This window comes from Chiloscyllium plagiosum, chromosome 11 (assembly GCF_004010195.1).
Source record: "Chiloscyllium plagiosum isolate BGI_BamShark_2017 chromosome 11, ASM401019v2, whole genome shotgun sequence".
Lineage (NCBI taxonomy): Eukaryota > Metazoa > Chordata > Chondrichthyes > Orectolobiformes > Hemiscylliidae > Chiloscyllium > Chiloscyllium plagiosum.
Window position 1 is genome coordinate 2175750 of NC_057720.1, and position 25522 is coordinate 2201271.

General features: G+C 42.4%; 1 protein-coding gene across 1 annotated transcript in view; it reads left to right on the top strand.

The window, feature by feature from the left end:
* The window catches only part of rabggtb (Rab geranylgeranyltransferase subunit beta), a 59457-nt gene extending 35560 nt beyond the window's left edge, over window positions 1-23897 (top strand). The window contains exons 5-9 of the mRNA XM_043700067.1: window positions 6636-6688; window positions 7381-7491; window positions 9658-9783; window positions 13809-13958; window positions 20820-23897. Of these exons, the coding sequence (XP_043556002.1) occupies window positions 6636-6688; window positions 7381-7491; window positions 9658-9783; window positions 13809-13958; window positions 20820-20960 (581 nt within the window). The 3' untranslated portion in view covers window positions 20961-23897. The remainder of the gene's footprint in view (window positions 1-6635; window positions 6689-7380; window positions 7492-9657; window positions 9784-13808; window positions 13959-20819) is intronic.
* Window positions 23898-25522: the final 1625 nt, after the last annotated feature.

Genomic DNA, 25522 nt, shown 5'->3' on the forward strand with positions numbered 1-25522 from the left:
TATATTTCCCTCCCCTCCCCTATCAGCGTTCTGAAAAGACCGCTCCCTCCGTGACTCCCTTGTCAGGTCCACACCCTCCACCAACCCAACCTCCACTCCTGGCACCTTCCCCTGCAACCGCAAGAAATGCAAAACTTGCGCCCACATCTCACCCCTTACTTCCCTCCAAGGCCCCAAGGGATCCTTCCATATCGGCCACAAATCCACCTGCATCTCCACACACATCATTTACTGCATCCGCTGCACCCGATGACACCCGAGAACACCTCTGGGACACCCGGACCAACCAACCCAACCACCCCGTAGCCCAACACTTTAACTCCTCCTCCCACTCCACCAAGGACATGCAGGTCCTTGGACTACTCCATCGCCAGACCATGGCAACACGACGGTTGGAGGAAGAGCGCCTCATCTTCTGCCTGGGAACGCTCCAACCACAAGGGATGAACTCAGACTTCTCCAGTTTCCTTATTTTCCCCTCCCCCCACCTTGTCTCAGTCAAATCCCTCGAACTCAGCACCGCCTTCCTAACCTGCAATCATCTTCCTGACCTCTCCGCCCCACCCCACTCCGGCCTATCGCCCTCACCTTGACCTCCCTCCACCTATCGCATTTCCAAAGCCTCTTCCCCCAGTCCCTTCTCCCTACCTTTTATCTTAGCCTGCTGGGCACACTGTCCTCATTCTTGAAGAAGGGCTTATGCCCGAAACATCGATTCTCCTGTTCCTTGGATGCTGCCTGACCTGCTGCACTTTCCCAGCAACACATTTTCAGCACAGATTAATTATGGGATGAATTCCCCTTGACATCCTTCCAAATGTGGTGCACCGAAAGACCGAATTATTTTATAAAGTATGGCAGACTTCTTGAATTACATAAATACAGATATTTCGGCTATCCTAACAAGGGCTTTTATTTAATTGAGATTACAAACCTGGCTGGTCCGGGGCCCCTTAGGAGAGGAATCCCGCACGAATACGGGTTTTATTACATTTGATGTTAACACATTCCGAACATGTAAGAGACTTAAATATACACTCTGGTTAGTTGTAGGTTAGACTAGTAGACAGTTGAGTTTTTTTTTTCTTTTGTTAAATTTTGGCTATTGTATATTTGATTTAATTGTATATCAATGTTTGTATTTGAGAGTTTTGTTTATTTTTGTAAACTTGTAAAAATGTTAAATCTCTAATAAAAATATCTATATAAAAAAAATGACAAACAGTAGTGGCCCCAAAACTGACCTTTGCAGAACACCACTTGTAACTAAACTCCAGGATGAAGATATCCCATCAACCACCACCATCTGCCGTCTTTCAGCTAGCCAATTTCTGATCCAAACCACTAAATCACTCGCAATCTTATGCTTCCATATTTTATGCAATAGCCTACTGTGGAGAACCTTATCAAACGCCTTACTGAAATCCATGTACACCGCATCAACTGCTTTACCCTCCTCCACCTGTTTGGTCACCTTCTCAAAGAACTCAATAAGGTTTGTGAGGCATGACCTACCCCTCTCAAAACAGTGTTGACTATCCCATATCAACTTATTCCTTTCTAGATGAATACAAATTCCATGTCTTGTAACCTTTTCCAATGCTTTACCCACAACCGAAATAATGCTCACTGGTCTATAATTACCAGGGGCCTACTCCCTTCTACTCCCCTTCTTGAACACGAGAATAGTATTTGCTATCCTCCAGTCTTCTGGCACTATTCCTGTAGACAATGATGACGTAAAGATCAAAGCCAAAGGCTCTGCAATCTCCTCCCTGGCTTTCCAAGGGCTAATGCCCGAAACGTCGATTCTCCTTTTCCCTAGATGCTGCCTGACCTGCTGCGCTTCTCCAGCAACACATTTCTATCTCTAAATCCCATCTGGCCCATAGAACTTATCTATTTTTACACTTTCCAGAATTGCTAATACTTCCTCCTTGTGACCTTCAATCTTGTCTAGTCTAGTAGCCTGTATCACAGTATTCCCCTCGATAACATTGTCTTTCTCTAGTGTGAATAATGACGAAAAATGTTCACTTAGAGTTTCTCCTATCTCCTTGGACTCTACGCACAACTTCCCACTACTATCTTTGATTGGCCATAAGCTTACTCTTGTCATTCTTTTATTCCTGATATACCTATAGAAAGCCTTGGGTTTTCCTTGATCCTATCTGCCAATGACTTCTCAAGTCCTCTCCTAGCTGTTCTTAGCTCTCTCTTTCAGTCTTTCCTTTGTAACTCTCAAGTGCCCTAACTGAGCCATTGCATCTCATCCTAACAAGCCTTCTTCTTCCTCTTGACTTTTTTAGAAAATCACGGCTCCCTCACTCGACCACTTGCTCCCTGCCTAACAGGTACATACTTATCAAGGGCATGCAGTAGCTGTTCCTTGAATAAGCTCCACATTTCAATTATGCCCATCCCCTGCAGTTTCCTTCCCCATCCTATACATCCTAAATCTTGCCTAATCACTTCATAATTGCCTCCCCCCAGCTATAACTCTTGACCTGCGGTATAAACCAATCTCTTTTCATTGCTCAAGTAAACATAACTGAATTGTGGTCACTATCGTCAAAGTGCTCACCTACTCCAAATCTAACACCTGGTTCATTACCCAGTACCAAATCCAATGTGGCCTCACCCCTTGTTGGCCTGTCTATATACTGTCAGGAATGGACAAAAATGCACACAATGGACAAAAACTGACCCATCTGACCTATTGAACTATCATATTTCCAATCGATATTTGGAAAGTTAAAGTCCCCATAATGGCTACTCTGTTACACTCGCTCCCTTCCAGAATCATCTTTGCTATCCTTGCCTCTACATCTCTGGAACTATTCGGAGGCCTATAGAAAACTCCCAACAGGGTAACCTCTCCTTTACTGTTTCTAACCTCCGCCCATACTACCTCAGAAGACGAGTCCTCGAACATCCTTTATGCGATCATAATACTGTCTTTGACTAACCATGCCACACCTCCCCCTCTTTTACCATCTTTTAGAAACCTCTAAATCCAGGAACCTGCAACAACCATTCCTGTCCCTCTTGCGACCTTGAAACCGTTTTCATGACCTCACTAATCTCAACCTCCTGGACGGTGGAATTGCAATTTAGGTTCCCATCCCCCTCCTGACTTGTGCCTTGTGGATGGTGGACAGGCTTTAGGGTGTTAGGAGTGGGTTACTTGCTGCAGTATTTCTAGCTTCTGACCTACTCATAGAGCCACTGTATTTAAATGGTAAGTCCAGTTCACTTTCTGGTCAGTGGTGACCTACTGGATGTGAACACTACTAAACATTAAGTGGTAATGGTTAGATTGTATCTTATTGGTCATTGCCTGGTATTTGAGTGGTGTTAATGTTACTTGACACTTACCAGCCCAAGCCTCCAGATCTTGTTGAATTTGAACACAGACTGCTTCAGTATCTGAGGAGTCATGAATGATGCTGAATATTGTGAAGTCATCTCCACTTCTGGCGTTATGATGGGGCAAAGGTCATTGATGAAGCAACTAAAGATGTTTTAAAGTATCTACAAACTTTGAAGTTGTGCCCAGGACATGACCCTGAGGAAGTCCTGTGGTTGGAGGAATTGAGATGCCACGCCTCCAGCAACTACTGCCATCATCCAATGTGTCAGGAATGACTCCAACCAGTGGAAAGTTTGCTCCCTTGATACCTATAGATTCCTGTTTTTGCTGAGGCTCCTTGATGTCACACTCAGCCCAATGAAGTCAAGGTCTGTCCCCCTCATCTCACTTCTAGAGTTCAGCTCTTTTTTCCATGTTTGAACCAAGACTGTAAAGTGGCCTTGGTAGAACCCAAACTGGGTGTCGCTGAGCAGGTGCTGCTTGATAACACTGTTGATGATACCTTGCAACACTTTACTGATGGAGTAATAATTGGTTGGGATGGATTTGTCTTTTTGTGTACAGAACACATCTGAGCAATTTTCCACATTGTTGGATAGATGTTGTAGCAGTTCTGGAATAACTTGGTTCAGGGTGTGGTGAGTTTTACAGCACAAGTTTAAAGTATCATTGTTGGATTGTTGGTAGGACCCATACCCTTTGCAATATCTAGTTCCTCCAGCTATTTTGTGATTTCATGAAGATCATAGAATCCATACAGTGAGGAGTGAATCAACTTGGTTGAAGATTGGCACCTGTCATACTTGTGGCCATTGGAGAAGGCAGAGATGGATCATCCAGTTGGTGGTTCTATTTGAAGATTGTTGTGAATGTTTCAGTCTTACATTTTGCATTGATGTACTGGACTTCCCCATCATTGGGTATGGGGATATTTGTGGATCCACATGACTGGGTGTGGCAGGACTGCAGACTTCACGTGGTGTATTATTTGTGTGATGACTGATTCTCTGTCATTTGCTGTTTGTCATGATCAGAACCCTGTGATGTAGTGTCACCAGGTTGGCATCTTGTTTTTAGGTATGCCTGGTGCTGCACCTGGCACACCCTCCTACATTTTCATTGAAGATGGTTGATCTCTTGGCTTGATGTCAGTGGAAGAGTGGGAATATGCAGGGCCATGAAATTGAAGATTGGGTTGAAGAATGACTCTGTTGCTGCTGTTGGCTCAATTGCCTCATGATGCTCAATCTTGAGTTGCTAGATCAGTTTAAAGTCTGTCCCATTTAGCACAGTGATAGTCCCATAGAACATAATTTTTGGTATTATCAGCATGAAGTCAGGACTTCATTTATACAATATAAATACAGTTCTAATATTAACCCAGAAGTAAAATAACTGATGTAAGTAGAATTAGCTGTGAAACAATTGGGTTATCATTAAAGAAAACTTTGGTTCACCGATGTTCTGATCCATAAAAGAATTACTGCCATTCATACCTGGTGTGGGCCTTTGTTTTAATCCGAACTTGCAGTAATGTATGTGATTCTACTGCTGGCTTCTGTAGCAGTTGTATCTGCACTTCCACCAGTGGTTCAAGAAGGTCCACTAGCAACACCTTCTCAGGATGGCTGAGAATAGATGATGAGTCTGTCTAATAAGTCTATTGGGTCGTTCTGAGAGGGGATAAATACAACTTTGTGCATGAAGCTTTGGCACAGGCCAACTTATTATGGCTTCCAACTGAGCTCTGGGACCAGTGGGATTTGCAGGGAGATTGACTACACTGTTGCTGGCAAACGTTTTGCTCACTCTCCAATGGCCCAGTGTACAAGGACAAAGCAGCCTTTGAAATTAAAAGAAAACATCCTGGGATTTAGTGGACTCGTTCCAGAAGCCAAAACCTAATTCTTATTTTATAATCGAATCAAAGAATGAATCCTATATTGGCTACAGCTGCCATTCACTCCATGTCCAGATTTGATCTTACCAAGAGAAACTCAGCTGGTCAAACCGTCCTACCTGTCTTCCATTGTCCTGATGTTTTGCTTTCTCTCCGGCTGCTTTCAATTCCTGACTGAAATTGCCTGTACTCCACACACACTCAGATCCTGATCACGCAGTGCATTTTAAAAAAATATTCTGTGTAATACTGTATTGCTTTTTTTCTTGCCAGTCGCCTTATAACAATGTCCTATGGTTTTTCTTGACCGTTCATCGATAGAGGGGTCTCCTTATCTACCCTTTTGGACTTTGTTTCTCTGGTTCTTCATTTTGAATGCCTCAAACCTTTTTTCAACCTTCTCCATGGCAATTTTCCTCTGCATCTCCACTTTATCCACATATGTGAAGTTCCCCATTCCTGGAAGCATGCTTGTAAGCCCTTTCTGCACCAATTCTAAACTCTTATCATTTCTAAACTGTGTTGCCCAGAATTTGATGCAGTACTGCAGCCAAGTAAGAGCTTTACTGAGGTTAACCATAACTTTCGTGCTTTCTCTTAAAATACTTCTTCAATCTGTCCTGCCACCTTCAACTGTGTGTACAATAACATATCTCTGTACCTGCAGTCCTTTGTTACACTGCCTCTCACTTTCAGACGAATGTGTATCACTGCACACTTGTGGGCTTTATATTTCAACTGGCACATTTCTGCCTATTCCACCAACCTGTCAGTGTCATCTTGTAAATTTTGAAATTATAGCCAAAGTCTGGGTAATTCATGTAGGTCAAGAAAATCACTAGTCGTAGTACTAACACCAAACAACCTCACTGTCATCCTATTCAGACATATTCAATCATAGGAACAGGCTCTTCAGCACTGAGGAGCTGTGAGGCAACAGTGCTAACCACTGAGCCACCTGTCCCACCCTTTAAGAGCAAATTGAACAAAGAAAATTTACAGCTCAGGAACAGGCCCTTCGGCCCTCCAAGCCTGAACCGATCCAAATTTACTGTCTAAAACTGTCGATCAATTCCTAAGGTTCTGTATCCCTCTGCTCCCCACCTACTCATGCATCTGTCCAGACGTATCTTAAATGAATCTACCGTGCCTGCCTCTACTGCCTCTGCTGGCAACGTGTTCCAAATGCCCACCACCCTCTGTGTGAACTCTGAGAGAGTTTGGAAAGTGAGGAAGAACACTTCTTATGAGCTTTTAATTTCCTATTTCTCTCCTTAAAGAAATGAATCACACTTTACTCAAGCAGGGTGGAGTGAGGTGAATACATTACTTTGTTATTGAAAAATCTCTCTTCTGTTCCAGGTGAAATAGACACCAGGTTCTCCTTTTGTGCTGTAGCAACTCTTGCACTATTGGTAAGAATGGAAACAAACTTATTGCCTGATATATATTGTGACTATGTAATTGTTTTATGGGCATTGAAGGCAAAGCTTCACTTGTCCATCCCTCATTGCCCTAAAATTGATTGGCTGCCTGGACCATTTCAGAGGGCAGTTAAGATCGGCCCATTTCTCTGGGTCTGGAGTCACGTGTATGCTAGATTAGGTAAACATGGCAGATTTTCTTCCCTAAAGGGCATGACTGAATCTTCTGGGTTTTTATGAAAATCGATAATGCTTACATGGTCGCTAGGTTTATTTATTCCAGATTTTTATTGAATTCTAATCTCACCATTCACCATGGTAGAATTCAAAACTATCTCCCCATGACATTAGCTAGGAGCTGGATTACTAGTCAAATGACTATCCCACTATGATAGCATTCTGATAGCGCCTTCTAACTATGAAGTAGGTGAACTTCCAATTGAGATGCATCTGGCATCTTTTAAACTCCCATATAAAAGGTGGGGTGCTAATGGGGTAATGAAGTTGTCCCTGAGCAGAAGCAGGTATCTAGAGGAAGGAACTCTATACATAGTTGGCAAGAGTGAAGGGCATGTGAACTTTTTATTTGCGTAGATTCACTGTTTGTTTGAGTTTCTAAAACTCACATCAATCAACCTTAATGTGCAGCTGCTTTGTAATGCCAGTACTGGGTTGTTTTCCAGGGGAGACTTGATGCCATCAACCTAGAATCAGCAGCCGAATTTGTTTTATCCTGTATGAACTTTGATGGAGGATTTGGATGTCGACCAGGTTCTGAATCTCATGCCGGGCAGGTAAGTTGACATTGGTTTACAGTGTGAAGAGTCTAAGCTTTTAAACATTACAACTTCATTCTGGTATTAATTGATTTCCAATATAAATGCTGGATTATATAGGAAATAGAGAAACATTAATCACAGCAGATATCTCAGCATGGGGTTTTTCAACTTTCCTCTCCAATTTTATAACTAACAGACTTAATGTTTATATGGTACCTTTCACCAACTTGGAAGAGTTTTGTTTAATTTAATGGATGCTTTTTGAAAGGTTGTCACTGTCCAAACTTTGGGGAAAAATAGCAGCCAATGTGTATGCAGCATAGCCCCACAAACATCAGTATGATTGAATCAGCTATGCTATCAGATATCATGATGTTGATGGATATGTAGCATTGGCCAGGGTCAGGAAAACTCCTGGCTCTTGTTCAAAATATTCCAGTGGGATCTTTTACTTCTCAGCCCTCTCACAATATAGTGGAATAAAGGTGCAGATGCTAGAAATCTGAAACAACACAAAATGCCGGAGAAACTCAATGGGTCTCGCAGCATCTGTGGTGCCATCGCAGAATTGTTATAGCACAGAAAGAGACAATTTCCACCCATCCATGTCTGCACTGGCTCTACCCAATGCCAATCTCCTGCCTTTTCCCCATATCCTTTCCAAAACCGTTTCTCTCAATCTCCCAATGCCCTCTTGAATTGCTCATATTCCATTTCTCCATAGATGCCACCAGGTCAGCTCAGTTTGTCCAGAGATCTCTGCCTTTGTCTTTGACAATGCAGTGCTACTTCAGAGTAATGCACATTCAGTGTTTGCCTGGATTTTGTTATATATTTTCTGGAGTAGGATTTGAGCCTGATCTTCTGCCTCAGAAATGACAGTCCTGCTCACTGCTCCACGGTGAAATTAATGCAGCTTCCAGCTCTCCAAAAGTGAATTTGTCTAAGGAACCAAGCCTTGAAGAAGGATTTGGAGTCAAAGCAATCAGATGGTGGTTTTTCTGTATTTCTCCAGCAGCTATTGTTTTAATGCAAAAATGCTTTTGCATTTTGACTTCATATTCCCACCAGGCTTTCATTTAATCCTAGCAGTTACTGAGAAAATATCTGAGCAAGTTGGATGCGAGCATAAGAGGTACAGTTAGTAAGTTTGCAAATGACACCAAAATTGGAGGTGTAGTGGATAGCAAAGAGGGTTACCTCGATTACAACAGGATCTTGACCAGATGGGCCAATGGACTGAGAAGTGACAGGTGGAGTTTAATTCAGATAAATGCAAGGTACTGCATTTTGGGAAAGCAAATCTTAGCAAGACTTATACACTTAATGGTAAGGTGCTAGAGAGTGTTGCTGAACAAAGAGACCTTGGAGTGCAGGTTCATTGCTTCTTGAAAGTGGAGTTGCAGATAGATAGGATAGTGAAGAAGGCGTTTGGTATGCTTTCCTTTATTGGTCAGAGTATTGAGTACAGGAGTTGAGAGGTCATGTTGCAGCTGTACAGGACATTGGTTAGGCCACTGTTGGAATATTGCGTGCAATTCTGGTCTCCTTCCTATCGGAAAGATATTGTGAAACTTGAAAGGGTTCAGAAAAGATTTACAAGGATATTGCCTGGGTTGGAGGATTTGAGCTATAGGAAGAGGTTGAATAGGCTGGCGCTGTTTTCCCTGGAGCGTCGGAGCTGAGGGGTGACCTTATAGAGGTTTACAAAATTGTGAGGGGCATGGATAGGGTAAATAGACAGAGTCTTTTCCCTGGTGTTGGGGAGTCCAGAACTAGAGGGCATAGATTTAGGGTGAGAGGGGAAAGATATAAAAGAGACCTACGGGGCAACTTCTACACACAGAGGGTGGTGTGTGTATGGAATGAACTGGAGAGAGGAAGTGATGGAGGCTGGTACAATTGCGCCATTTAAGAGGCATTTGGATGGGTATATGAATAGGAAGGGTTTGGAGGGATATGGGCCGGATGCTGGCAGGTGGGACTAGACTGTGTTGGACAGGTTGGACCGAAGGGTCTGTTTCCATGCTGTACATCTCTATGACTGTAAGTTTTGTCTGTCCTGTAGAAACATTTTTCCACATTCCATTCTTACTGTGACAGCATGGTGTAGCATTTTTGTCCGAGGCATGAATTGTGGTGAGAGTTTTAACTGATGGGCTTTTCCGTGCTCCTGTCTAGATCTATTGCTGCACGGGGTTTCTGGCTATTACAGGCCAGTTGCACCAGGTTAATGCTGACTTGCTGGGTTGGTGGCTGTGTGAACGGCAGTTACCATCTGGAGGCCTCAATGGACGACCTGAGAAGGTATTTGCCAAATGTTTTCTTTTAAGATAAATCAAACTGTTGCATTGTCAACTGTTTTTCTTGCATTGTCTTATGTCATAAAAATAATAATTGATTCGTTATTGCATGCCGATTACTTGATTCTCTCCACTTATTTTTAAAAAAACGAAAGATTCTTATTTTTGGTGTCTTTCACAACGTTACCCTTTCACAGCATGTTTTGCATTCAGAGATATTTTTCTTTTGAAGTGTAGTCACTGTTGTAATCTGCATTTACAATCAGATCAGCCATGGTCTTGTTAAATGGCAGGGCAGCTTAAGAGACAAAATATCCCACTGCTGCTCCAAATTCATATGTTCATAATGTGGGAAATTGGCAACCAGTGTGTGCACAGCAAGATCCCAAAAACAACAATGTGAGAATGATGAAATGATCTGTTTCAGTGTTGTTGGTTAAGGCGTGCAACCTGTTCAGGGCACCTCTCCTAAGCAGTGGATTTAAAAAGATCTCTGTTTAACCTTGCATCTGAAAGGGCAGCATATTTGACATCTTTTCCTGAAAGGAATGAGCTTTATTTTGCCCAGTTTGAACAAAATGTGACACCAGTCACACCAATTAATAGTTATAAAAAAAGAGCTATTAGAGTTTCCAAGGGATGCTTACGATATGTGTGTGATATTACCCTAATTCCATTCTCTTCAGCCAAGGAAAATGGCCTCCCTGTGTCTACCCTGTTGAATCTCATCAAAATCCTGTAAGTTTCATTTAAATCACCTCTCATTGTGCTAAACCCCAGAGGATATAGGAGAAACATACCTAGCATTTACTCAGCGACCCCTGTTACGTCACTGGGTAAACCCTCCTGCTTAATTTAAAACCAGCGACACAGAAAAGATGTATCCCATGCAGTAATTTGTAAAAATTTGAGTGGCCAAGAACTATGTAAAGTAAAAATTAACAACTTTATTTCTTAAAATATATTAGAGAATAATTAACTAACCACTATTTACAATTCCTTTCTCTAACCTATCTTTTACCTTCCCTTCTATAATGGTCCAATAAAGATTTACAAAACAACACTTCTTATCTCAAAACCAGGCAGCTGTAGGTTCTTGTCTTTGGATCTTACTGGGTCGTCTTTCCTCCTTGTTAGGAATTTCTGCGTCACAGGTTCCTGATCGAATAGGGACTTTAAGAGAAATATTTTTTCAAGCAGTCCCTTATATGTGAGGATGTGACAGATTTCCTCTCAGCTGTTCAATTATCCCGGGTCTAATACTCCAGAGCATCAGATTGTGTCATTGGTGTTTAAGATTTGTCAGTGTACTCCACTCAAACTTGATTGGAGTTTGATTTTTGTTGGGTATAACTTAAACTGATTAGCCAAATTTGAATTTGTTTTTGTCTCCAAGCAATGAACTAATCAAATGGTTTGACCCAGTGTAGCATTGTTACCTTTTTTGAGTACGCTTGGTGCTGTGTCCGGTAGTTCTGCTGCTTTTGAACTCTCTCAAAGGTATATCCACATCTTCAAAACACTCCTCACCCCCCACCCCATCTCAGCCCAGGAAATAATCTAGGGAAATAAAAGCAAAATACTTCAGATGCTGGAAATCTGAAATATCAACAGCTAGTGTTGGAGAAACTCAGGTCTGGCAGCACTATCTGTGGAGAGATAAACAAAATTAATGTTTTGAGTCAGTTATGACCATTCTTTGGAACAAAGTTCTGAAGAAAAGTCATATTGGATTTGAAACATTACTCTGCTTTCTCCCCACAGATGCTGCCACACTTGCTGAGTTTCTTCACTTCCATTATTAATTTAGTGAATGTGTGTAACAACTCCTCCTAAGACATGTATATCCCTCTCTATGTTGAAATCCATGTTCAATCTCACCAATGCTCTGTACAATGGCAGCACCATTCCCTGACTCTTCTTCCAACCCCTTCTTAATAAAGATCAAAACACCATTTGCCTTCCTAATTGACCGTTGTACCTCTATCTTATCTTGATGTTTACCGTGCAAGAGCACTCAAATCCCTCTGAACATTAGCCTGTGTTTCTCACAGTTTAAACATTTTCAGCTTTTCTACTCTTCCTATCAAACTGAGTAGCTTCTCGTTTGCCACATTTTACTTTATCTGCTACCTTTTTACCCACTCACTTAATCGTTCTATAGATCCTTTTGTAGATTCATACATTGCCCTCACAGGTGGGTCTCCTCCCACAGTCCGAACATGTGCAGGTTAGGAGAATTGGTAATGCTAAATTGCCCATGGGTATTCAGGGGTATGTAGGTTAGGTGCATTAGTCAGGGGTAAATGCAGAGTAATAGGGTAGGGGAATGGGTTTGGGTGGACTTGTTGGGCCAAATGGCCTGTTTCCACAGTGTAGGGGTTCTATGATTACAAAGGACATATATCAGCGTAAGTAGAGGGTACTCTGCATCTCCTTGCCAAGTCTCACTCAGCAGCAGAAGTGGGTACTGCAGATGCTGGAGATTAGATTGAAATATGTGGTGCTGGAAAAACACAGCAGGCCAGGCAGCATCCGTTTAGGAGCAGGAGAATCGACGTTTCGGGCATAAGCCCTTCTTCAGGAATGAGGCTGGTATGCCAAGCGGACTGAGATAAAAGGTATGGGGGAGGGAATTTGGGAGAGGGGCGCTGGGAATACGATAGGTGGAAGGAGGTGAGGGTGAGGGTGATAGGCCGGAGGGGGGGGTGGGGGTTGAGAGGTCGGGAAGATGATTGCAGGTCAAGAGGGCAGTGCTGAATCCGAGGGTTGGGACTGAGATAAGGTGGGGGGAGGGGAAATGAGGAAGCTGGAGAAATCTACATTCATCCCGTGTGGTTGGAGAGTTCCTAGACGGAAGATGAGGCGCTCTTCCTCCAAGCGTCTTATGGCCAGGGTCTGGCGATGGAGGAGGCCAAGGACCTGCATGTCATTGGCGAAGTGGGAGGGGGAGTTAAAATGTTCAGCCACAGGCGGTTGGGTTGGTTGGTGTGGGTGTCCCAGAGGTGTTCCCTGAAACGTTCCGCAAGTAGGCGGCCTGTCTCCCCAATGTAGAGGAGACCACATCGGGTGCAGCGGATACAGTAAATGATGTGTGTGGAGGTGCAGGTGAATTTGCGATGGATGCTGTCTGGCCTACTGTGTTTTTCCAGCACCACATTTTTCAACTCTGGTACTCCAGCATCTGCAGTCCTCACTTTCTTCCTACTGGAGATTAGAGTCAAGATTAGAGTGGTGCTGGAAAAGCGCAAAAGGTCAGGCAGCATCCGAGGAGCAGGAAAATCGACGTTTTGGGCGAACGTGATGAAGGGTTTTCACCCGAAATGTAGATTTTCCTGCTCCTCGGATGCTGCCTGACCTGCTGTGCTTTTCTAGCACCACTCTAATATTGACTCACTTAGCAGCAACCTATAACCCTCAGCATCCAGAAGGGTAGCAGATGCAACGAAGCACCAATACGTTCAAGGCTTTAATTCCGTTCCAAATTGAACATGTTTTGGCAGTTCCTTTGTCATTTGCTTAACTTCCTGGAATGTCCAGATTTGCACTTTACTTTTTCCTAAAACAAGTTGTTGATGGCTTTGTTAAATATTTGAGAAGTTTCAGATCAGCATCCACAAATACCAGATGCTTTACTAAATATTAGCAACAAAAGTCAGGAATGTTTCATTTGCGGCTGAGACAATACAGATATCTTGTATTACTAGCCTCCAGTTTCTTTCTCCTCTTCCTCACGTTGAACATATTCCCCATTGCTTTAAAAAGAATTGTTTATGTAAGTCAGTCAGCATTTTAAATGAACAATCCGCAATTACAGTGTGACAAAATTATTTAGAATATTTGACACAGAAGCAGTCCTTCAGGCCAACTAGTCCACCCTGGTGATTGTAGTCCTCAGGAATTTATGGAGTCTTTAACCCAAGTTTTACTGATTAAATATGCTGACGTGAAGTGTGTGTTTTGGAAATTGAATGAAACCCATTTAGTCACTGTAGTTCTTGATTTCTGTGCCTTCTGACCTTCTTACAGTTACCCGATGTTTGTTACTCATGGTGGGTGCTGGCCTCTTTGAAAATCATTGGGCGATTGCACTGGATTGACAAAGATAAATTAAGCCGTTTTATCTTGGCCTGTCAGGATGAGGAGACTGGTGGATTTGCAGATCGGCCTGGAGATGTGGTAAGTGTCCAGGCAGCTGTGATTGGGATGTGTGGTTGGGAGGGGGATGCCTCATATAGTAATACTCCACAGTCCAATTAATTGTGGTTGGGAGCTTACATCTGGAGGTCTGCTGTAGCCAGAGGGTCCGATTGTAAATCAAGTAAGTTACTTGCCTCTTTTTAAATTAGTTTGAGATGTGAGGGTCAGTGATTAATGCAGCATTTGTTGCCCAGCCCTAATTGTCCTTAAAGTGGCGGTGTTGAGCTGTCTTTCTTGGGGTACACCCACAGTGCTGCTAAGGAAGGAGTTCCAGAATTTTGACCCCAGCATGAACAACAATAAATTTCTAAGTCAGATTGGTGACTGGCTTGAGGAGAACTTTCAGGAGGTGATGTTCCTGTGTATCTGCTATGTTTCTCTAGATGATAGAGGTTGTGGGTTTGGAAGGTGCCGTTGAGGAAGCATTAGTGAGTTGTACAGATAATACACACTGCTGTCATTGTCATGACTCGGAGTTGCCGGTGTTGGCCTGGGGTGTACAAAGTTAAAAATCACACAACACCAGGTTATAGTCCAACAGGTTTATTTGGAAGCACACTAGCTTTCGGAGCGACGCTCCTTCATCAGGTGATTGTCCTGATGAAGAACAATCACCTGATGAAGGAGCGTCGCTCCAAAAGCTAGTGTGCTTCCAATTAAACCTGTTGGACTATAACCTGGTGTTGTGTGATTTTTAACTGCTGTCATTGTGTTAGTGGTGAATTGATGAAGTTTTAATGGGTTAAGAGATTAATGGGTCGCCAAAGGTGTTTAACTTTGAATTTTGTTGGAATCGCACTCATCCAAGCAAATGGAGAGTATTCCTTCACACTCTGATTTGTACTTTTCAGATATTAGACAATCTTTGGGGAATCAGAGGTGAGGGACCACAGTATTCCTAGCCTCTGATCTTCTAGCCACAATATTCATGCGGCTAGTCCACTTCAGCTTCTAACTGATGGTAAGCTTCATGACGTTGGTAGTGGTAGGTCCAGTGATGATGTTATTGAATGTCAAGGGGTGTTGATTAATTTTTCTTTTGTTGAGGTTGGCTATTGTCTTACACTTGTGTGACATAAATGTGCCTTACCACTTATCAGTCCAAGCCTGGATGTCTTTCAGATGTGGGTAGATTCATGTGGGTACAGACTATTTCAGTATCTGTGGAATCCTGACTGGAGCAGATGTTATGATAGATGGGAAGAATGCACTGATAATCAAACTCCTATACTCTACCAGTTGCACAGTTAGTATAAACTGTGTTGATTTAGTCACCAAAATGGCTAATAGATTCCCTTTTGTACTGCTATCAAGAATGAAAGTGATCTTTACAAGACTTCTAATGAATACAGTAGAGTGTGATTATTATGATAGAAAACATAGAACATAACAGCACAGTACAAGCCCTTCGGCCCTCGATGGTTTCGCAGGGCAGCACAACAATCTGAAGCCCATATAGCCTACATTATTCCATTCTCATCCATATGCCTATCCAATGACCATTTAAATGCCTGTGAAGTTGGCGAGTCTTCAACTGTTGCAGGCAGTATGTTCCACGTCTCTACTACTGTGAGTAAAGAAACTACCTCTGACATCTATTCTGTATCTATTACCCCTCAATCTAAAGCAATGTCCCCTCATGCTAGCCATCACTATCTTCGGAAAAAGGCTGTCACTATCCATCCAATCTAACCCTCTGATTATCTTATATGTCTCAATTAAGTCACCTTTCAACCTTCTTCTCTCTAATGAAAACAGCCTCAAGTCCCTCAGCCTTTCCTCATAAGACTTTCCCTCCATACCAGGCAACATCCTAGTAAATTGCCTCTGAACCCTTTCCAAAGCTTCCACATCATTCCTATAATGCGGTGACCAGATCTGCATGCAATACCCCAAGTGCAGCCACACCAGCATTTTGTACAGCTGCAGCATGACCTTGTGGTTCTGAAACTCAATTTCTCTACTGATAAAAGCTCACACATCGTATGCCTTCTTCATAACCTTATCAACCTGGATGGCAGCTTTGAGGGATCGATGTACATAAACACAGAGATCTCTCTGCTGATCAACACTACCAAGACTCTTACCATTCGCCCAGTACTCAGCATTCCTGTTATTCTTTCCAAAGTGAATCATCTCATACTTTTCTGCATTAAACTCTTCTTGCAGTTAGCCAATTTCTGATCCAAACCGCTAAGTCACCCTCAGTCCCATGCCTTGGTATTTTCTGTAATAGCCTACCATGGGGAATCTTATCAAGCGTCTTACTGAAATCCATGTACACCACCTCAACTGCTTTACCCTCATCCACATGTTTGGTCACCTTCTCAAAGAACTCAGTAAGGTTTGTGAGGCATGACCTACCCTTCAAAAACAGTGTTGTCTATCTCTAATCAATTTATTCCTCTCTAAATGATTATAAATCCCATCTCTCATAACCTTTTCCAACAGTTTATCCACAACCAAAGTAAGGCTCACTGGTCTATAATTTCCAGGGTTGTTTCTACTCCCCTTTTGAACAAGGGAATAACATTTGGTATCCTCCAGTCTTCTGGCACTATTCCTGTAGACAATGATGACATAAAGACACGGTGGCCCAGTGGTTAGCACTGCTGCCTCACAGTGCCAGAGACCCGGGTTCAGTTCCCGCCTCAGGCGACTGACTGTGTGGAGTTTGCACGTTCTCCCCGTGTCTGCGTGGGTTTCCTCCGGGTGCTCCGGTTTCCTCCCACAGTCCAAAGATGTGCAGGTCAGGTGAATTGGCCATAGTAAATTGCCCATAGTGTTAGGTAAGGGGTAAATGTAGGGGTATGGGTGGGTTGCGCTTCGGCGGGTCGGTGTGGACTTGTTGGGCCGAAGGGCCTGTTTCCACACTGTAATCTAATCTAAAAAAAAATCTAATCTGTAATCTAATCTAATCAAAGATCAAAGCCAAAGGTTCTGCAAACTCTGCCCTGGTTTCTCAGAGAATCCTGGGATAAATTTCATCTGGCCCAGGGGATTTATCTATTTTCACCATTTCCAGAATTGCTAACACCACCTCCTTGTGAACCTCAATCCCATCTAGTCTAGTAGCCTGTTTCAACATATTATCCTGGACACCATTGTCTTTTTCCAGTGTGAATACGGATGAAAAATATTCTTTAGTGCTTCCCCTATCTCTTCTGACTCCACGCACAACTTCCCACTACTGTCCTTGGCTGGCCCTAATCTTACTCTAGTCATTCTTTTATCTCTTATATAACCTATGGAAAGCTTCAGCGTTTTCCCTGATCCAATTTGCCAGCAATGTCTCATGTCCCCTCCTCACTCATCTTAGCGCTCTGTATAGGTCTTTCCTGGCTACCTTGTAACTCGCAATCGTCCTAACTGAGCCTTCACATCTCATCCTAACATAAGCTTTCTTCTTCCTCTTGACAAGTGATTCAACGTCCTTAGTAAACCATGGCTCCTGCGTTAGACCACTTCACCCTACGTGACAGGTACATACTTATCAAGGACACACAGAATGTTTCTTGTGCCCATCCCCTGCAGTTTCCTTCCCCATCCTATACATCCTAAATCTTGCCTTTCCCCCAACTGTAGCTCTTGCCCTCTGGTGTAAACATATCCCTTTCCATCGCAAAAGTAAACATAACTGAATTGTGGTCACTATCACCAAAGTGCTCACCACCTCCAAATCTAATACCTGGCCGGGTTCATTATCCAGTACCAAATCTAATGTGGCCTTGCCCCTTGTTTGCTTGTCTACATACTGTGTCAGAAAACTGCAGGTTGAATCCGTGGTTCAGAAAGCAAATGTAATGTTGTCATTTATCTCAAGAGAGTTGGAATGTAAAAGCAGCGACATGCTATTAAGACTTTATAAAGCTCTGGTTAGGCCCCATTTGGAATACCATGTCCAATTTTGGGTCCCACACCTCAGGAAGGACATACTGGCACTGGAGTAAGTCCAGAGGAGATTCACTCGGATGATCCCTAGAATGGCAGGCCTAACATATGATGAATGACTGAGGATCCTGGAATTGTATTCATTAAGAGTTTAGAAGGTTGAGGGGAGATCTAATAGAAACTTAGAACTTAGAACATAGAACAATACAGCACAGAACAGGCCCTTCGGCCCACGATGTTGTGCCGAACATTTGTCCTAGCTTAAGCACCTATCCATGTACCTATCCAATTGCCGCTTAAAGGTCACCAATGACCTTATAAGATAATGCATGGCTTAGAAAGAATGGATGCTGGGAATTTGTTTCCGTCAGGCAGTGATACTAGCACCTGTGGGCACAGCCTTAGAATTAGAGGGGATCAATTTAGAATAGAAATGAGGAGACATTTCTTAAGCCAGAGAGTGGTGGGCCTGTGGAATTCATTGCCATGGAGCACAGTGGAGGCTGGGACATTAAATGTCTTCAAGGCAGAGATTGATAAATTCTTAATCTCACAAGGAATTAAGGGGTGAGTGCAGGTAAGTGGCGCTGAAATGCCTATCAGCCATGATCGAATGGCAGAGTGGACTCGATGTGCTGAATGGCCTTACTTCCACCCCTATGTCTTATGATCTTAAAAACCTCCACGCATTGGACAAAAACTGACCCATCGAAAGTACTTGAACTATAGTATTCCCAGTCAATATTTGGAAAGTTAAAGCCCCCCATAACAACTACCCTGTCACTCTTGCTCCTATCGAGAATCATCTTCACTATCCTTTCCTCTACATCCCTGGAACTATTCGGAGGCCTATAGAAAATTCCCAACAGGGTAACCTCTCCTTTCCTGTTTCCAATCTCAGCCCATACTACCTCAGTTGCTGAATCCTCATGCGTCCTTTCTGCAGACGTAATACTGTCCTTGACTAACAATGCCACACCCCCTCCTCTTTTACCAGCTTCTCTGCTGTTACAGAAACATCAAATCTTGGAACCTGCAACAACCATTCCTATCTCTGCCCTGCCCTACCCATGTCTCTGAAATGGCCACAACATCGAAATCTCAGGTACCAACCCATGCTGCAAGTTCACCTGATTCCGGATGCTCCTAGAACATAGAACAATACAGCACAGAACAGGCCCTTCGGCCCACGATGTTGTGCCAAAACAGACACACTTCAAACCAACTTCTTACTTGCTGGTCCCTCTTGCGACTCTGAAACTCTATTTCGGACCTCCCTACTCTCAACCTCCTCTATACTTCAATTCTGGTTCCCATCCCCCAGCTGAATTAGTTTAAACCCTCCTGAAGAACATTAGCAAATTCCCCCCCCCCCCCTCCAGAATATTGGTACCCCTCTGGTTCAGGTGAAGACCATCCTGTTTATAGAGGTCCCACCTACTCCAAAAAGAGCCCCAATTATCTAGGAATCCAAAACCCATCCTCCTGCACCGTCCCTGTAGCCAAGTGTTCAAGTCCTCTCCCTCCCTATTCCTCGCTTCACTAGCACGTAGCATGGACAATAAACCAGAGATGATAACTCTATTTGTCCTAGCTCTAAGATTCCACTCTAGCTCCCTGAATTTCTGCCTTAAATCCCCAGCCCTCTTACTCCTTATGTCGTTGGTGCCGGTGTGGACCACGACTTGGGGCTGCTCCCCCTCTAGGATCCTGAAGACATGATTCATGAACCCTGGCACCTGGGACCAACTGTGAGTTGCTCTCGTTCCTACAGAACCTCCTGTCTGTCCGCCTAATTATGAAGACCCAATGACTAATGGTCTGCTGCTCTTCCCCCTTATTCTTAAAACAAGTGACAAACACTGGTTAACATTGTACACTAGAATCTGGAGTTAGAACTATAGTCTCTTAATTCCAAACACAGACACTTATTCACAGCACAAAAGAAATTGATCTCAGCTGAGATGATATTTTTAAAGAAAGGAACAAAAGAGCAAAACACTCTGTTTGGCCTAGAGCTTAACAACAAAGGAAAGGATTTAAGGACTTTTCTCAGTTCAGCTGATTTCTTATTGACAAAATTGAATTTAAATCAAGCTAGATCTGAGTCTTGGGAAGTGGTCACAGTTCAGCTTTTCAGGGGTACAAGGTAGTCAGAAATACTCTTATTTGAAAACTGTATTAGGTTCGCAGAAATCTCTGTTGCAAAGAGGCAAAATTGGAGCTCCGAAAGTTTTTTTCCTGATTGCCTGACTACTAAAGTCTGTGAAAGTAGAAAACTAAGTCCAGAAAAGACTGCTAGGCAACTACCAATATAGAGCTGAAAAGTGTCATGCTGGAAAAGTGCAGCAGGTCAGGCAGCATCCAAGGAGCAGGAGAATCGGCATTTCAAGCATAAGCCCTTCTTCAGGAACTAGCTGAACGTCCTGAAGAAGGGCTTATGCCCGAAACGTCGATTCTCCTGCTCCTTGGATGCTGCCTGACCTGCTGTGCTTTTCCAGCAACACATTTTTCAGCTCTGATCTTCAGCATCTGCAGTCCTCACTATCTCCTAACTACCAATATAGAGGCCTCCACATCTTTTCCAACCCAGGTTTTCCAGCAGATCAGGACCATAAATCCCATTTCTTAGCCCCTCCACCCTAAACTACTTGTTTTTTTTCTCCAAAGTCACTTTCTGGAGCAGCAGATTGGTTACAGCATATACTGAGTTGAATTTATTTCCAAGAAACACTTTTCATTCGGAAATGTCAAACAATTTCATACGTACCAGTTTCTCATCAATCCACAAATATAAGTATTTATTTCCGACACAACTGGTCAATGACTCTGTGCAGGTGAGTTTTGTTACATGTAAGGTGAGCCTTACATGTAAGGCTAATTATTGGACAGTTTCGTTATAAACCAGGTTTCTTTGATCACCATTATCGTTTATTTTTATGTTGCTAGGTTGATCCCTTCCACACTTTGTTTGGAGTGGCCGGCCTGTCCCTGATGGGAGATCAGCGGATAAAGCCAGTTAACCCAGTGTTTTGCATGCCAGAGGATACCCTACGGAAAATTGGCCTCCAGCCTGAACTACTGCACTAAAGGGATTTGAAGGATGACTTCTTGGTGCTGTTTGAATGCTGTTGTGGACAGATCAAAGTTTAACAAAGGGTACTTCAACACCCACCATTTCACTTGGGGTTTGGCAATAATTTGTAGGTTTTATCTGATACATGGAATTGGTTTGTTAACGCTATGGTTTCCACAGCATACCATTGCTACAAGGGATTGAGAGGTGTAATACTGCACTTCATTTGTCACACACCATCAGTCATGGCAGCCAACTTCATTCCAGCTGGTCTTATTATAATATAGTTGCTGGCTGACTTACACGAACATCCTTTATAAATTGTTTTGTGTGATATATATTTATATATCTCATGTACACAAATATTATTTATATGTACTTAAATTTTAACCGTTAATGATCTATGGAGGGGGGCTGGTGTTTGGACAATGTTGCATTTGGGTTGAGATTCAGAAATGAGTAAATTGCTGTTAAATTTCACAGGGCTCCTAATGTAAAAGAAAGCTGCTAAATTCAAGATTGTGAAACTAAATTGCAGGTTTTTTTCAAGTACATTCTATATTTGCTTTCCATGTAAATTTTAATAATAGGTTTTAATTTGTCAGATATCAGTCAAGCCTAGCTGTTGAACTCAGGTGGTCTTTCAAGCTCCCCAAGAACATCTGCAGATGAATGGGTGAGGGAATGTTTTATCAGTTTTAGAAAAAGTCTTTAAAAATTAGTGAATCAGTGTGAAGAGTTGAAATACTTCTTTTCTGATTGTATGCAGGAGGTAAACTTTACTCTGAAATTCTGTCTAAATGCTAACATAGAAAAATAGGAACAGGCACAGGTCCCTACAGTCCCGAGAGCCTGTTCCGCCAGTCACAATCATGGCTGATCATCTACCTCAATGCCATATTCATGTGCTATGCCCAAATCCCGTGGTATCATGAGTAATGAAAACTTTACCAGTTTTTGTCTTGAGCATACATAATGATTGAGCTTTCACAGCGCTCTGGAGTAGAGAATTCCAAGGATTTTCAGCAAAGAAATTCCTCCACATCTCAGTCTAAAATAGATAACTTTTTTTGAGAGCCTGTGCGCCCTGGTTCTTGAAGCTCTCCGCCAGTCAGTGCAGAAACATCCTTCCTGCATTTACCCCTTAAGAATTACATTGTTTTTGATGATATCACACTTATTCTTCTACACTCCAGAGAGTTTAGGCCCAATCTCCTCAGTCTCTCTCAACTGGACAGTTCCACCATCTTTGGATTCATTCTAGGGAACCTCCACTATTCTTCCTCTATGGCAAGTAAATCCATCCTTAGGTATGGGAACCAGAACTACACAAAATACTCCAAATACAGTCTCGCCAACATTGTGTACGCTTGAAGAAAGACATCTTTACTTCTGTCTTCAAATTGTCTTGCAATATTGTCCAATGCGCCATTTGCCTTCATAAATACTTGCTATGCCTGCATATTAGATTTCATAATTTATGTACAAGGACATCCAGGTCCCTTTGAACATCAACAGTTTCCAATCTCTCAACATTTAAAAAGTACTCTGCATATCCATTCCTCCTCCTGAAGTGAATAACCCATCACTGTTCTTTACTGTATTCCACCTGCTGTGTGTTGCCCACTCAGCCTGTCTAAATGCCTTAAGGTCTCTTTGCATTATCGTTGCAATACATTTTCGTCACCAGTTTTGTATCATCTCCAGACTTGGAAATATTACGCTTACTCCCAATATCCATTGTGAATAGCTGAGTGCCCAAGCTCCGATCCTTGTGATACTGCACTTGTTACAGCCTGCCAACCAGAGAATGAACCATTTATTCCTAATGTTTTCTCCTCATGAAGTAACCTCAACCCATTCAGTATAATACAGCCTGTCCATGCCTGTACATTACCTCCAGTCCATGCCTGTACATTACCTCCAATCCATGCCAGTATATTACTCCCTATCCCATGTGCTCTATTGCCCTCCTTTGTGGAACATTATCAGAGGTCTTCAGTCATTCCAAATATGTCACATCCACAAGTGAATTTCCCCTAATGTACTCTGTTAGCAGCAATACAATGAAAATTGGTAGAAGGTACACCTTATTTCAGCAACACACAAACAAAATATTGCAGATGCTGGAATTCTGAAATAAAACCAGTAAATGTTGAAAATGCTTAGGTCTGGCAGCATCCATGCAGAGAGAAACCCAGTTAATGTTTCATGTCAATATTCAAGCTTTAATAATTTTGGATAGTATAGTTAAATTTATACTTCCCAGAGATCATCTATATCTTTGTAATTAAAGCTGGTCTATTGAGGTACCATAACTGTGTTTATAGTGTAGCCGCCTATGAAATTCTTTTTGTTGTTCTGCTCTTGGGTTTAATGTTTTAGGGAAGCAAATGTGGCAGCAGGTAGAGTTTAAATGTAGCAGCTTAAATGATTTAATTGAAAGGGCAATAAATGAATCAAAGAGCTATAGAACATCAAACTGGAAGCAAAATAGGAAAAGATTGAAGTGTGCTGTGGGCAAGAACTGTGAATGTCATTTAAAGAACTGAAGTAAAATCTAAAGCAGCAGAGATAACTAATTTAGATGTAATATTAGTGTTGAGGGAAGAGACAAGGTTCTGCGGTTCACTGTTTTTTCTGGCCTGGGAAGAGAAGATTTCTGATTACACGGCCTTGAAACGAATTAAATGATAATAATCTTCCCCCATAAATGTTTACAATTATTTCTTTAGAAGTAAGAACTCCTCACTTAAAGTTGTGATTGTGTTGTTGAAAAAATCATGACTTCAAAGGAAATGTTTAAGTGAAGCATCGGTTCCCATAGGAAACAATATTACAACTGGAATTAGGTCCTGTACGTGGAGTTTAAATTGCTGAATGCCTGTATTGGTAAATAAATAACCATTAAAATACATTTTTCCAATATTAAAATAAAATGTTGTATACAACTCAGTACTTAGAGAGTCTCCTGTTGTCGATCCTCCAAGTGTGCAGCCCAGGGCATTGCTGCATGGGGTCTGTGCCCTGGGAGAGGGCCTATGTTCACTGGGCTCTGGGCCACATGCCACTATCGCTTATTCCTGGACACGTCAGGCCACTGTCTGGTGTCATTCTTTTGGGTGCTGCTGTACTCCTTATAGGACGTCACTGTCTCTGAGGTTCACTTGGGCTGCCAGCCAATGGGGCTATGCTTCCTGGCTAACTGTGAGGCACTCCACCCTGCGCTGGCCAGAGGGGTATTGGTTGTGGCAGGGGCTTGTTGGTTCCACTCCACTGCACTTTCTGGGTGTTGTCCAGTGCTGTGAGGCTTCTGTGGTGGATTGCTGCTTTCAAACGCTGGAGCAGCAAGAGGATGATGGGATTTTATGCCAATCAGATCAGGTATTATCCAGTTTAATCAACATTAAGTTGAATATTGCAACACTCAACAAAATATTTCAGGCTTCATTTGTGAAATGACATTAAATTGAAAATGCTGCACAAGCCTTTTTTAATCAGAGTCCCTGTGATTCTTGAAGTCCACATTTCCTTTGCAGCTTTGAATCACTCGAAAGATGCTGCTCTCCTGTCCAATCTTCTGGGGAAAAAAAAAATTAATTTAAATAATCGCGGTAATGGAAGAGCATATGGGATTGTGCAGCGAATTAGTGATCACATTAAACTGAAAAAGTAAGCATCTACCTTCAGTAACTATTGTAAATTGTCCTTTTGTGGCCAACGTAACCCAACTTTAGTTCAACATATTTATTTCAAAGTAAAAAATGTATTTGTCATTATTTAGCTGAATACATTGAGAATTTGACTCTAGCAAATGTCTCATCAAAATGTTATGCTAATTTTACCCCTGTTTAAATAAAATATAACTGTTGTATTTGTGTGTATCCTGTGTTCTGTTGAAGTCCTTTCAAGTAAAATTAAACAGTCTTTCAGAGCCAGGGAGAAAAGTAAACTCTGTCACACTCACTAGTGTGTGCTCTCATCTCTCTCTCCCGCTCTTGCTAGCATGTCCTCATTTTCATTGCTTTTATTCTTGATGGGAAAAAGTGAGGACTGCAGATGCTGGAGACCAGAGTTGAAAAGTATGGTGCTGGAAAGACACAGCAGGCCAGGCAGCATCCGAGGAGCAGGAGAATCGGCATTTCGGGCATAAGCCCTTCTTCAGGAATCAGATTTGGTCTGTGCTTTCTATCAAACCTTGATCTGAAAATCAGACAAATTGGGTAATTTTATGTTCCTATTTTGAAATCTTTAACTTTTTTTGACAACTCCAAAAATAATGGTAGTGCAGTTTTTCAATAAGTCAGAGACTTCCTCAAAATCTTTTTCATTTCTAACTTTTTGCCATGTTGATGCAAGTTCACAGACCTGAAAGCATTAAGCTTTTCTTTGACACACTGAACAGTCAACAGTCTGAGGGTGAATGCTGATGACCAGCAATATACTGTAAATACTGTGGTAACAACAGCAGATCAGAGGTAGAGAATCCTGCGGCACGTAACTCACCTCCATATTCTCAATAGCCTGTCCACCATTTGCAATGTCCCAGTCAGAAGTGTGATGGATTATTTTCTAT